This window comes from Lampetra planeri, chromosome 17, assembly GCF_965212315.1.
Source record: "Lampetra planeri chromosome 17, kcLamPlan1.2.h2, whole genome shotgun sequence".
Lineage (NCBI taxonomy): Eukaryota > Metazoa > Chordata > Hyperoartia > Petromyzontiformes > Petromyzontidae > Lampetra > Lampetra planeri.
The window spans coordinates 5,026,310-5,041,728 of record NC_136123.1 but is presented as its reverse complement, the minus strand read 5'-3'; the positions used below and the strand labels follow the sequence as shown (position 1 = coordinate 5,041,728).

At 41.3% G+C, this 15,419-nt stretch overlaps 1 protein-coding gene across 2 annotated transcripts; it reads left to right on the top strand.

Moving 5' to 3' along the window:
• The first annotated feature begins 1,978 nt into the window (after positions 1–1,978).
• SIAH1 (siah E3 ubiquitin protein ligase 1) lies at positions 1,979–15,132 on the top strand. 2 transcript variants are annotated; one of them, XM_078601921.1, is made up of 3 exons: positions 1,979–2,172; positions 5,886–6,364; positions 9,157–15,132. In XM_078601921.1, exons 2-3 carry the CDS (start codon positions 5,888–5,890, stop codon positions 9,526–9,528), a joined length of 849 nt encoding a protein of 282 aa, XP_078458047.1. In that variant the 5' UTR covers positions 1,979–2,172; positions 5,886–5,887; the 3' UTR covers positions 9,529–15,132. The 2 variants fall into 2 exon arrangements, with proteins under 2 accessions (XP_078458047.1, XP_078458048.1); XM_078601922.1 differs by having other exon boundaries at positions 5,883–6,364.
• Positions 15,133–15,419: the final 287 nt, after the last annotated feature.

Here is a 15,419-nt window from a genome sequence, read left to right as displayed (position 1 = left end):
TAAGGCAACGCAAGAAATATGCTGCTGCTGTTGTTGTTGTTGTTGCTCCAGGCGCTCGCCCTCATCCTGGTCGGCCCAAAAATATCGCGAGTCCCGGACCCAAATCAACGGTCAATATTTACTTTATTTAGCAAGTCTCACGAGACTGAATAAACCTTCGAACCACGTAAAACTTGGCGACAGGGTCAATTAAAGACTTATAAACAGATTTGCCGATTCGAATTCTGATTTCAGACTGTTTTATGAAGACTGGTGTGCATACCTGTCAACCCATACAATTTACCCCCATTCTTGTACAGGGAAATTGAGTTTTCAGGTCCATACGGCGTACAGCCGTTTGAATGCTGGCAACATTTTTGTTGTCTGTTTGTGTTTCTCCCTTCTGAAGGGACTTTGTAGGATGAACTTTGAGATTTTTAAGGGCACTTGGTGACCAATAAGGTCTGAATTAGTCTGTAATAAGGTAGGCACTGATAAGGGGTTGACAGGTATGGGTGTGTTATGTTGCACCGGCGTACCGGCAATACGTCCATATGCTGGTGGGGAGGAGGGGACGTTTTGGGTGAGTGAAAACCGTCGTTCAACGACGGCTTGAGACTTGGTAGGGAATTCTTGGGTAGATAAAGAGGATGGCGAAGAAATATTGCTTGCACGTTATTTAATCGGCTGATTCATGTGGATTTGTTTGGGTTAGGCCACAATGATTGCCAACCCAATTAAGTGTACAAGTGTTTCAAGGTAAGTTGAAGAGATTTGTGAGCAACCTAATTTAGCAATTACACAATCAATCATGTGGCTCAGCAGAAGTGCATTCGCTGCTTGTTGTCGAAGTCCAATGTTCAAAATCAGAATCTGATGAGCTATGAAGCCCTTTTTAACAATGTTCAGTAGGGGTGGGTCAGCAAGTTGCATAAATCCGGATGGCTGTCCTGGGTTATACTGCAGGTCTATTAATGTAAAATACGCACCATCGGCTTCACAGTGGACATTAAAGATCCTGTGACGTTGTTCACAAGAGTGGGCAATTGTGTTCCAGCATCATCGTCCAATGTTGCTACATTTTAAACATCACCTGCAAATTACTTAATTGAAATTAAACAATAGCAGCATTGGACCCCTACTGTTAAATGAATGCAGACTGTCTGTGAAATAGTGTGCCTTCCTGATAACCTTACGTTATAACGTCAGAGGTGCGGGGGAAAGACAACAAACTAAATACAAAAACAGAATAAGGGCACTGCATCACGGGAATTCAGATGCGCTTCTGCAGCCGTCTGGAATGCTCTTCCTTTCTACATTATGAAGCCATTGGAGCGATGCACTATTAATTCTAAATTGAAAACTCGTTTCTTGGGAACTGCTTTTTGTGTTTAGTTTGTTGCCCTTCCCCCGCACCTCCGATTAGCACGAATGGCTACCTATGGTGGGGAATAAGTTTAACATACATCAGAATATTAAATTATACTGGAGGAATCCGATTAGCTAGAGAGCTATTTTCCACAGATGTCCAGCCGTAAATTATTACCAGGTGCAGTGAATTATCTTTATCATAATATTTGATACGCTCTGGTTCTTTCGGTGAAGTGACGTAGATAGTAAAAATAATAACGTAATTATTATAATTTTTTCTATTTACGTGACTTTACCGAAAAAAACAGAAAGTATGGATTCTTGCAGTCAAATCAAGATAATATTTGATGTAAATAATTGTCTATTATGAAAATGCCTGTAAAAAAAAGAGAGGGTAATTGGAAATTATTGTCTTATCCGTAAATACATCATCACACTCGGTGTGTTTTTAATCCTTCAATAACTTCCCCGGAGGGCAGCGTGGCGCATACCACACGCGGGGCATTGCATTGGGCCCTCTCTGCCCAGTGTCTCCCCTTAATAGGAGTTCTCAGGCTGCGCGTGACGTGTAAGGGTTTTGGGGGGGGGGGGCTCGGTGACGTCATTTGCATCACGTGGCCCTCCCGCCCCCACCCCGGCGACGGTTAAGTTCTCGCGCAGTCGCGCATCGCGGCGGTTCAGGGGGAAATTTGTTTTGTTTTGTTTTTATTTTTATTTACTTAAAAAAATATATAAATATTATAATAACTATTGGGGGGAGGGGAAAAAAATTGAAGTCGATAATTTATTTTTCTCTCCTCGTCGCTACGTCCACAGGCCAAGGTAAATCGTGGAGGTTGTTTTTTTGTAATCGCCAACAGTGCCGCCTACCCCGACTAGGTCCGAGCAGAAGCCTCGGTCTTGACTAGCAAGCCCGGCCGCCCTTCCTTTGACTCAGCGCAGGCATCGCACCTAGGCCAGTCACGGGAGTGCGAAAGCGGCCTTCCTCCGACTAGGCCTCGGTGTCCGAGTGCCACACTTACTTCTGTTCAACTCTTTCTCTCTTAAACATAAAACAAATTACAGGCACGACGATGTTACAGTCGTGTTGTCGTTAAGTCGTTGACGACGACAAGAACGACGTGGACGACGGCGGTACCACCGTGGGACGCGTCCGACTTGCACGGATGATGCCGGGGGTAGACTAAGCTTTGAAGCGAGCTCTCGTGCAGGTTGAGACGGCGTGGATTGTGGCCACCACGGCAGGGGAACGAGAGACGCCTTTGGGGGTGCGGGGTTTGTTTGGTGACGAGGGCCGCCTTCGTGCAGTGTGGATTATCTCATCGTCGGCCTGATGGTCGTACGGGGTTGTTGTTGGTGGTGGTGCTGTGTTGTTGATGTGTGCGAGCGTGAGAGTGGCGGTGTGTGTGTGTGTGTTTTTAACGTTGACTCGTTATTTTGTTCGCTGGGCTCCAAACAAAAGCCCCGAGGGGGTGACCCGAGAGGCGGTCTGTGCTGTTGCTTAGCCTGTCGTGATGCTTTTCGTGATGAGATGCTGGCGTTTGTTCATTTTTGTAGCGATATTGACGAGGCGTTTGCAAAGATGATTGTGATATTGATGTTTTTAGTGAATGTGATAGGCAGTGTTGGTGTTTTGTGTAAATGCCATAATGGTGTTGCTGTATTTGTTGTGTGGTGGGTTATTTTCAAAGATAGTGGTTGATCATGTTGTCAACGCGGGGATGATGTTGGTATTTTTTTTGTAAACGGTGATGTTGCTTAGTAGTGATGTGGATGTGTTTTAAGGTGATTATGATTCATGTTATTGTAACAGCGGTGAAGGTGATGCTTGATAATTATTGTTGATATAATGTCGAGAATGTGTCTTTGTAAGCATGACGTTAAATAAGGGTTGTGTTCATTATTGTGTTGATGTTTGTTTGTGAACGAGATAGTGGCATTGTAATAATTGCCCTTGTTTTTTTCTAATTACACTTAAAGTTATTTAATAGCGATGCGTTTGATCCACGCGTTTCAGCTCATCGGTGGATTCGTGTTCGCAGGAATGCCGCGACTGCTGAGATTAAATAGAAAATGTTGTTTACAGCACTGTACTTGGTATTGAGCGAGTGGGGGCGTCATACGCTGGACCAGTTGTGGTTTCTAAGACGAGCCATTCAAATCCTTGCTCATACACCAATGTTATTGTGCATAATAACGCTAATGTAACCTGCAGGTTAATGAACTACTGGGTGGACTTTATCATCACATTAATGGTATAAGTCCATGACCGAAAGTTGTGGACTTATTACTTAATCCGTCTCGTGCGTTAGGCTATACATGCAGCACAAAAATGCATGCGACATTTACGTTGGCATTGATGAAATTAATTGTAATATTTCCTTATGTACTGTAGAATCACAATGGTGTGTGGTGGCTGTTCTGTTCCATGGGTCAATCGTATTGATACTCGTCTGTAAGAGTAGAGGTTTATTCTGTTCGACAGAGAATGTATATTTCTGCAAGTACAGCATTGTAAAAAATATAGTGAAAATACTGTCATTTATAATCTACAGCACATGCATATGTGGGGATATAGACTGTAAATTAAATCATCTATACAAACCTAATTATTAATGGTATTGTTTGTGGTCAGTTTCAGCTCACTCATTAAAATTGCACATCACTCTGCGTGCACAAATGGCCAACACAGTAATTGTGTTTTTATTATATTCTACTGTAGTGATACAATTTGAATTAGTTACTCTGGTAAATACATAAACATTTGTGAAATCGTACTAATTGAACATAAAGTTAAAATTGTCTTTAAATGTTTGCAGGTTAATCACGTATTCGTGTAACCATATCATTGCACATTTTACACGGTAAATGCTTATAAGATAAATTAACAAAGGTGTTGATGTTTCCCCCAGTGCATTATTTTGGTGCAACTTAAACATGTACTAAAGAAATGTAAATTTGTTCCTGGATGAATTATCTTTGTTTTCTACATTAAATGTTACTTCGACTATAAATATATTATCAGGTGCAAATACTTTTCAGCACACATTAATCATGATACTGTCTAATTATATTAATCATAATTAAATTATGTTTCTGAGTATCTTCGTTGGACGAGTGAGCATACAAAAAGTAGCATCAAACCAGGAATTTACAGATGAACCAGAATTCATTTCCATTGAATGTTTTATGATAAAATGAATGTGAAAGTGAAATACAATTTGGCCCAAAAGTGAGGTCCACGATGTGTACAGTTTCAGATGTATAAAATAAGCACATTAGCTATGCATTAAGCTTCACTTTAATGTTACTGTCAGCCATTCCCAGTTTTTGTATGGGCAGTGAGTTTAGGATTTTCCATAATGCAGTCTAATAATAATGATTATAACTAACAGTTCATTGCTAAACCATTGCTGTTTGAAAGCATTCCTATGCCATGTCAATCATGGAGGTTGTTTTACCATGCCTTCAATTTGGCAGTGACTTGAGAAAGGGTGGTCCTTGGCCTTGCATTACTGTCAATGTCAATCGGTAACTGTCCATAAGAAAAACAAGGATACATTTTCATTTATTCTTGAGAAATTTGAGCAGTGTTGGAAGACGTGCCATTGGGTTTTTACTTTTTTTTTATGTTGAACATTAACTGATGCCAAAAGTTATTTTTGTTCATGTTATGCACAGGCTGAGTGAGGTAAATGGTTGCAGGTGTTGATCCCTAACCTTATCCCAAATTAATTTGACAGGATATAATGTAATAAAATAAGATTTCAATATAGTTATATCAAACTGCTATTTTCCTGCTTGGAAAAGTCACACATCTGTCTCCTACAGTTATATTCACGCTGTCTCTTGGTGTAATAAAACCCATACATGCGTTGGAAAGTTGGGGTGGAAGGTTGGATTTCACTTGCCCACAAATATATTTTTAATGACGACTCATTAGGGCTGTCCCGATAATGGTCCCCCTGTTTGCATTTCAAAACCGACTTGTGCCAAAAGCTTGTTTACAAATATCCACATTCGCAATGGCCCAGCAGCAACTGTAAGAATTGTATATATTATGCTTCCCTTTGTTTTTGGGAATTGCTTATGCGCCCAGTTATGTGCACTACAAAACTTTTTTTACTTTTTGTCTTTGTTGGCCATACATTTCAGGTGACGAGCGTTTGAATGTCAAGCAGATTATGGGGAGGAAAAGCCATTTGAGTTTTGGAATGTTGTTTATAATACATTAAGCACACAGCCAGTGCAGTGTTGTGGCTTACAACCTTTTTGGGATAGTCATGCGACATTGTGTCGTGTATTTTTCTGGAAATTACTGTGGTTTATATACTGTATATATAAATGACATGCTTTCATTGTATCCGTACAAGTTACTGTATGGGAAACCAGGGTGCAAGTATTGTGGTTAAAGTCCACAGATTTATGTACATCTTCAGTGTCCGTTGATTGCAATCATTGAGTACAAAACAAGCTAAATGTATCCGCTTAACACTGCCCTGTGCTGTCCTTAATTCTCCTCTGTTTCCCAGCAGACATGAGTCGCCAGACAGGAGCGGCGCTGCCCAACGGGGCATCGAAAACAACGCCGGCGCAGCGCGTGCCGGCACTCACGGGCACCACGGCCTCGAACAACGACTTGGCCAGTCTCTTCGAGTGCCCCGTGTGCTTCGACTACGTGCTGCCTCCCATCCTGCAGTGCCAGAGCGGCCACCTGGTGTGCAGCGCGTGCCGGCCAAAGCTGTCGTGCTGCCCCACGTGCAGGGGCCCGCTCGGCAGCATCCGCAACCTGGCAATGGAGAAGGTGGCCGCGTCGGTCCTCTTCCCGTGCAAGTACGCGTCTTCGGGCTGCGAGGTGACGCTGCCGCACACGGAGAAACCAGACCACGAGGAGCTGTGCGAGTTCCGGCCGTACTCATGCCCATGCCCCGGCGCCTCCTGCAAGTGGCAGGGCTCCTTGGAGACCGTCATGCCCCACCTCCTCCATCAGCACAAGTCCATCACCACACTGCAGGTGAAACTGGAACATAGGTGGTGCTCTGCCGCGAGAATGTAACAAATCGTCGGCTCCACCGGCAAGTTTTAATTGTTAGAAATTGGTGGTTGAGATTGCCTTTTTAGATTAATTTTTTGCTTCTAAATTTTATCGTCTCATTTGTTTTATATTTTTGTTGCAATACATTTTCACTATTAGCTCAACTTTAATTATAGACGGTGGAGCAGTGGCGCATCGGTTGGCGCTCCGCTCTGTGAACCCGGCGACCTCCGTTTGGTTCCTGGCCGTGGCTAATGTCAGTGACAAGTAATATCTGAACCCTTTGACCTCCTCTGTGCCAACCCGCATCATCGTGAAGTAGGTCAAACAATTCCCATGACTGATGAATCATAAAGGAGAGCATCTCCCATTGGATAGACAAAGGGCTGTATTTTGATTGCTGAAATGTAACATTTGCATATCAATTGTATAAAATCAGCACAATATACTAATAATGGATTCTTACATGTACAATTTAATGTATGGATGGAGGATATGAGGATTGATTGAAATATATATGAATGCATGTTTCCATATGAAGTCTAATAGTTATGGCTGTGGAGTCGTAATGATGAATGATTAATTACATCTTCACAGCTCCTCTAATTGGTCCTCATCATTTTGAAAGCATTCTGCAAATCAAGAAGCGTTGCTGTTTGAGCTTAATTGGCAAATTTGCTGGTGATGTTAAAGTGCTTACTACGCCACGTTTAGAAAGATGAGCACACCGTTAACATTAACTGAGATGGCACATTGGGTATTGCGCCAGCAAAAATAAACAAAAGCTTTTCATGTTGACCATTGCAAAATATATATGTATGTAATTTGGTTACATTTGTGCGGTAGAGAACGGAAAGACTGACTGTCATAGAATTTGCATAATTGGTGAACCTTTTGAGTATTTATTTGATTAAAGGAAAAACATTCGTGCAATATACATATCATTTGCAGATATAAAAAATGTCCCCCATGAGGTACAAAGGAATATTGCACTAATAACTTTTGAGCCAAAATTAATACCAACAAGGACTAGCACAATTTCACTAACAATAGAACACTAACACCTAACTATAATTCTCACTTGAACAATGACTAAAGCATTGATACAACTCTATCACAATATTGTCACATTAACTAACACTGATAATGCTATCTTTAAAAAAAAATTCCAATAGCACAACAAACATGAGTTCACCACTGCAAAAATACACTTCCACTCACGTAAAAAACATTACATGACACAGTGTTATATTCTGAAATGTAATAACCGTACAAATAAAGTCTTAACACTGCAACAACTATTTCCATTATTATTATTATACCACTATTACAACTACAAGGCACTTCTGCAATAATATTCTTACATCTATGGGACCTTTTTGTCAGGATCAAATGATCTGGCCAGTCGGACACGTCAGTTATTGTCAGAGAGGGTAAAGCCTTCTTTTCATAATATTCTTACAATAGCAAAACAAATGCTTTTAAAGTACAATACCAATACGTTGCTCTTAACCGTGACAAAACACGTGCAAAAAAACAATAACACTACCAGATGCCTATTAACGATAGGCCGAATACCAATACAATAATATTAAGTGATAAGCCCGTAAAAACCTGCACTAATAGTAATACAGTATCAAAACTACAGTTACCATTTGGATAACCTTGCCACGACAAACTCTGTAATAGCATGACAATAATCCTCTACCCTTGCACAAGCTATTACACTACTATTGCAATTATAGCAGGCTAATACTGTAAGGACAACCACGATACATAAATAATACAGCATTACAGATACTTGGCGTGCTGGAGTCGCGATTGGAGAAATTGATGGAGTTTTATGCTTGAGTTTATTTAATTGAACCAGGTAAGTAAGAGCTCAAGACCACTATAGGAGTCTCATTTGCAAGAGTAATCTAGGTCACGAAAATGACAAAAGAAAAATAAATATCATAAAGGTCAGCAAAAAGCAAATAGAAGTCGGAACAAAAATTCTACCATGGAAAATGTAACATACTACACAAACGCAAATGAATGTAAAATGAAAGTTAAATATTACATTTCCTGCCACGCATAGTCTGATTGGGCAGATTGTCTTTAGGCAGACCGCAGTACAATTACAAAAATTAAGTCGCAGAAAGATTTAACAGGCATAGGGTGACTATAGTACACATGTAAATACACAAGCATATATGTGACATGCAATTGCAACTAAAGTTGGCAAAGAATCGACAGTTTAGCATCAACACGTGAATTGGATGGGAGAACATCCCATGGATATCTTAGAAGCGATGCAATTCTAGGTGTGTGGGGCATGACTAGAGAATGAATGAGGTAAGATGGTGCGGTGAGGCTGTTTTAACCCACGTGTAACAGCACCAGACTTGGGGATCCAGTTTGGTTCAGATTGTAATTTTCAGCATTTCTCGTCATAACGGTGTAATTCTGGACATGAGGTTCCTCAATTTTGGGGACCAGATGCCATGAGTCTGTGATAATGATCTGGTTGCCAATTAAAATACAAAAAAATTTAACGAATCAATTTAATGGACTCATTCGCACAACTTTACTTGGTGGTACACTGAAAACTAAACAAAACGAGAATGTAACCAATATTTAATTGGTAAATTGGCAGCAGATATTCTGGTGTTGTTTCCAGCAGATTACTGGGTTTGAGAAATGCGAGTTGGCAGGTGCGTGTGTTCGCCCCCTGAGAACGATTGTTTAAGGGCGCTTCATAAATTTAAGTTCTTGTTGATGCTCGGCAGGGCGAAGATATCGTCTTCCTGGCGACAGACATCAACCTACCCGGTGCCGTCGACTGGGTGATGATGCAGTCCTGCTTCGGTTTCCACTTCATGCTGGTGCTGGAGAAGCAAGAGAAGTACGACGGGCACCAGCAGTTCTTCGCCATTGTACAACTCATCGGGACGCGCAAGCAGGCAGAGGGCTTCGCCTACCGCCTGGAGCTTAATGGGCACCGGCGCCGCCTTACCTGGGAGGCAACGCCACGCTCCATCCATGAAGGCATCGCCACAGCCATCATGAACAGCGACTGTCTGGTGTTTGACACAAGCATTGCACAGCTCTTTGCCGAGAATGGCAACCTTGGCATTAATGTCACCATCTCCATGTGCTGAGGTGCTTTTAGCTGTGCCCAGGAAGCAGTGCGACTGTGTACTGTGCGTGCATTGCACTTGCAAAGAGACTGAACATGGTTGCCACCATCGTCCTATGAACCTAAGGCAGTTTGGAGTGCGCTTGTCGCCGCCCCTCTGTGTGTGTGTGTGCGCACGCACGTGCACGTGTGACTTGTGTGGAGTCTCTTGGCCCTTCTTGTCTTGAAGTTTCCATGTTCTGTATTGTTCTCGCGGATGTCGAGCCCACGGCACGTGCCCATTTCCTTCAAGGACCTCGCTCATCCCCACACAGAGTGGTCACTTTGTTGCAATCTTGAAACCAGCACGTATTGGATTGTGTCCTCGTTCACTTGCCCTGAGAGCCGGACACGTCAAGTTTGCATCTTCATTCTTTTCTGGATCCTAAATTGGGGTGCACCCCGAGTATGTTCAACCAATGCCATCCTGAAGTACTGGGAATGTGCACACAGTATAAACAGTGCCATCTTTACACATCTGGACGACCAAACAGCAGGTGTAGCAGCCCAATGATGTGGCCAAGATGATGTGTGCAAATGAAAGGGAACTATAAAGATGTGCATTTCCATCTGCATGCGTGGAAGAGAGCTTTTGTTGGCTTACATTGGAGTTATCCAGTTCCCAATGAATGGCCACACGGTGATCCTAAAATGGCCAAGTCATTGGACATTCCCTGTCTGCGCATTATCATTTACACGTTATGTGCATGTTCACATTGTGATCATTACACCTGACGGCATGGCTGGTATGTTTAAAGTGTTCTTGACTGCTTCAAGACATTAAGTATGTAACCCCCCGCCTACACTCTGCGTTATTATTGAGTCTGTATTGTACTCATTTATAATCTGTACACCAATGTTACACTTTGAAGCAGTGGTTGGCCTCTCTCTCCCAGTGTTAAGTGAGTTTACTGAGCATTCCCAGTGTAAATCCCTGCGCAGAACTCAAAATGGAATAAATTGGACAGTTTTATAAATTCTCACAGTAAGCTGCCATTCCGATCTCTTTTGTTTTGTCTTTTTAATGTAGTGTGACAATGCTTTCACAGGTCGGTTGGTGTCTTGGGGATCCGTTTGGGAGAGGAAACAAATGAGGATGGAGATGCATCAATAAGAACTTGCTTGCCTGCTCTAAGCATGTAATAAGGCAGACCAGCAGTGTTGTTTTATTGAAAGAGTTGTGGTGGCGTATGACAGAAACTGCACTCTGTAAATATGTCTAAAGAGTGTGGGTCTTACACTACAAGTACCAGAAGCATTCATTTGGCTGTTCTATTTGGTATTTATCTTGAAGTAATAGTTTTGATAAAACTGACCTATATGAGAGAAAAAAAACAACCATTAAAGAAACACTTTTGTTAGGTTTATTGTGTTTCTTCTTTTTTTACTTTTTCCCCCACTTTGGTTTTGTGAGTAATAGAATGCATGTTCTGACCGCATTCATTACCCATTAAATGTGTAATATGTACTACATGTTTGTGTCACACAAAGTACTCTCCTTAATGGCCTTGTTCATACACTTTTTATTTTTTTATAAATAATTACAGTTAGAGTAGAGACTGTGTCCCTGTTTGAGACATACCCTTATTTAATATTTTAAAGATGTTTTGCTGAGTTGCATACATTTCTTGATTTCATTGCAAGGTAGCACAGATATTTGGCAAATGACGTAACGCACATCAAAATTAACACATTTTCTGGTTTGCAAAACTGGTCTTTTGAGTGGTGGTGCAGGGAAATTGCAGTGGGTACATGTCATTCTTGGAGCTTGACATAATTTAAACCAGAGTTGCATTTTCATTGTTGTCCATGTTCAATCTCTGTTTCCATACACAAAGCTAATTGGTGGAAAACAAATTCATGAGGAATAGGCAAGATTGCGCAGCACTCTTGCAAGCAAATACATATTTTATTTGCTGATAGCCTGCTCCTTTTGATGTTTTCATGTTTTTGCATTGAATTCTGAACACCTTTTGGCAGGAATAGTAACCATGTTATGTGAATGACAACAGCCTTTTGTGCAGTTGCAGATTGGCCAAAGATTGGCTATTGATGCTGTGTAGCAGCTGCTTTGTGGTGGCTAAAGGCACTTTTGACAGGCCACCATTGTTATGCATGCTCATAAGTCAAAACCTACACATGACTAGTGTCATCATCAACATGTTTCTGCTACTGTGTTCCCATAATGGTGCCTCAAAAGGGTCTAAATGCAAGGTTATCCTGCATTAGCTACTCACAGCAATATAGTAATGAAGTGAATTTCAGTTGACATTTGGGCTATTGCTTGCATTGTCTTTGATCTCCAAAGCACGTGGGCACAAAGCGTTCCTGTCAAAGCACTATTTTAAGCCAAGCCCTATTTACAGCTCTGAGGAGCAGCAAGATGGTCAAAATGCTGACTCGTGTTTGTCAATGTAAAGTTGCGACATGTTCACTTCACCTGGTATTGAAAATTACATCAAGATGTGTGTCCCTGAAGAGCGCATCTTTAGTTTGTTAGAGCAAAGAAAATGTGATGAAATAAACGACCAGTATGTAGTGCGGATGGGAGTTGATGTTTGAGGTGCTGTTGGTGTTGGGATTGTCCAAACAAAATGGATGACGATGTTAAACAGTCGCAAGTTAATTTTAGATATGCACATGCAGCCAACTCACATGAGCATCAGCATTGTTAGACACGATGACGTAAGGTGTGACCTATGTCATTGCGTGCCATTTATCACCGTTTCTATTTAAATTAACATTTGATACTCATTACTAATGGTGACTGTGTGTGTGGCATGGCAGTGTAAGGTTTACTAGTTGCAATTTCTATTTGCCGTGTATTGTGAGGGGCAGTGTCAGAAAACATGATGGTCATTTTCTAGTTTCCAATTTTCACGTCACAATGTATTGTTCCCAGAGGACCATTCACAGCCTATGTGCACTGATGTTGAACCATACTTGAGCACTTCCACCCTGTCCCCAAATTCAAGGTGTACCTCACCGTCATACTATACAGATGAGTTGACTTCCCCTTGGACAGTATATCAACTACACAATGAAAGAATGAAAGTGGTAGTTTATTCCAGGTTGCACTGTTTAAATTGTGCTTTTGACACATTGGGTAGTGTTGGTATTGACCATTGCCTCGCTGTAACACATTTGCCTTCCAGACCTGGCAAACATACACATGCTGGCAATCATTTGATTGAAATTCAGTTCGGTGGCGCTGTAATACCCAGAATTCATAGTTGCTTTGTCAGTTGTTACTAATCCTTTGCAACGGTGAAAGAAGTGAAAGTTGTTGAAAAGAGAATGGTTTCGATGAAGCCTGCGATACACTATGAATACTCTCAACGATATTGTTGGTCAACAGGAACTGATTACTTTTGGTTTATTGCTGATTTATTGTTAAGATACCTATCATTGTTTTCCGCTGGTCAACCATTGCATTTTGTTGAACGTAATGAATAGCTTTTCAAACAATATCACAGACTATTTTTGCAGCATGTTCAAAGGCTAGGCGGTTCATAACTGATGTACAAATTTCCGAGCATGGTATTTGTTCATGCAAACTTTAGAAGAGTATTTTAGTGTTGAGCAGAGAGAGTCTGGGCTTGGAAGTAGGCACCTTTATCGGATTGAAGCATGGTGGAACACAGTGAGAGCAGATGAGCAGTGGGAAAGGGGGAAGCCGATTCATTGACTTACCATGAGTAGCTAGCTGTAACAGTGGTTGTGGTCTTGCTTTTGGTGTTTCTCGAGGGCACGTTTAAAATAAATTACCTCTAAATTTTAATTTGGAATTGAGTCCCGTTAAAGAAATATGATTGCAATGTTAAAACGAGGATGTACGAGTTGGGTTCAAATGTTTGGGGACAACTGTAGTAGTTATTGGTTTTACAAAGACTGCAGGAAGAGTGATGTCCTCTTTGATGACAGCCGAGTGCTTTATTAACTGAGCAGTGCCCTTATTGTAAGCTTTTAACAAGCAAGCATATTTAGTGCATTAACAGTTATGATTGTAAAGCACAGTATTACAGGTAATGCTGCAGTTACCTTTTAATGGTTAAGTAGTTGAAATAACCTTTCCCATACTTCATTAAAGGCTTATTTAAATGTCATTTATTATTTCAATTTACTTAAACCTAAAGGCATTTCCGGGGGTAAATATTGCAGAATTTGGATGAATGGGCCATGTTTTTATGAAACGGCTGGTGTGCCGTCATGATGTCATTGCTCACAAAAGATCCCATTGAATGTGCCCAATCACGTTTTCGGTCTTTCACTCCCCTTGCACCCCTCTCCGTTCATCTATTAAAGCTGTCCTCGTCTCTATTACCCATTCTTTCTCTTTCCTTCCCTCGCCCTTCCCATCCCTCCCCTACCCTCTCGTGATCCCTAAGTAACCCTCTATCGCTGTCACTTATTCGTCAGCCCCTTTCACACCCCTGCCATCGAAATAATTCAATTCTGTCATCGTTTTTTAAGCTATGTTAATTTGAAATATTACATTTGACTAGGAAGCAGGTGAAGAAATGTAGATAAATGTACATTATAGCATGGCTTGGGGACAACCAGGCAATTGGTGTTAGGTCACGGAGAAAAGTGTTTATTTCAGCCTGTTGGACGGTGTTTCTACCTGCTTAAAAACAGATACATATATACGGAAGAAAAAAAAATCACAGAATTTTGATCATTTAAATGGTGTGAAAGTTAAGTAATAAAATTAATACAAAAAAATTGACAAGCATTTTAAATTGCATTGCATTTGGTTTGGCACGGTTAGGTTTTTGCTGTGAGCGATGGCTGTTCTTGGGCAGTGAATGAACACATGCACAGGCGGCGGTGTATGTGGCGAGCAGTATCCATTTCAGGAGTGAAGCCGGCTCGGTTGTATTTGCTTATTTTATAGAAAAAAAAAAGCATTGGCCACTGACAAGTTTCTGGTCCTTTATTCAGGCTGTCATCCACATTACCTTGCACTAAGGGGAAGTTCCCAGCAGCAATTCGTTTATCCAGAACATTTACCTATTTAACGGCACTTCTACAAAGAACGTCCCTAGCAGCCAAGTAAGGGACACCACAGGCCCATGACCAGTCACGGGATGCTTCGGCACTTGTGGAAATGCAAGGGACGTGGGTGCCAAACTAAGCCATCATGAACACGTAAAAAATATTGTGATTTGATGTAGTACACTTGAAAGATGTATACTTGGACGAATGCTGTCAATCACTTACCACACTCATTTTCCTCCAATTATATAAGTTGATAAGGTGGACAGGTGCTTCCGAATAACTATCAAATCTCCATGGGTATCTGCAACAAATGTGGTGTCTGTGTCAATGCCACTCAACATTTTTTTTTTTTAAACCATTCTGAATGTGTTGGTTTTTTTAAGAGTTACATTACTGTGTGTTGGTTGTGCCTGTCGTTGAGGTCAGACCGTTAATAAATTCTAAACTGCATTTTTTATTGCCTAATTGTGACTTAACTGGCTTGGTCAAGCAGCTTCTTGCTACTTTGTGTCACGCATGCCTTTCCAAGCCAGATGTGCCTAAGAGGTGTTGTGTGGTTGAAATAAATCACGAACCTGTCACTGTTCCACCTTGATAACCCTATGATGAGAAACACTGGATCGCGATCAAAAAGTACATCAAAATTACATTACTTTGGTTACTTTTTGGGATGCACAGTATTGTCAGTGTTATTTTTTTCTGATGTGCATTTCATGCCTTGACGTTCATTCCTCTTATGCTGAGAGCTGCTTTGGAGGCCTGGTTCTTTCGGTAAAGTCACGTAGGTAGAAACATTAAATAACAAATAACATAGAACGACGTTTCGATCGCAACACAAGTGGTCGTCTTCAGGTGGGGAAAAAATCATCCAGC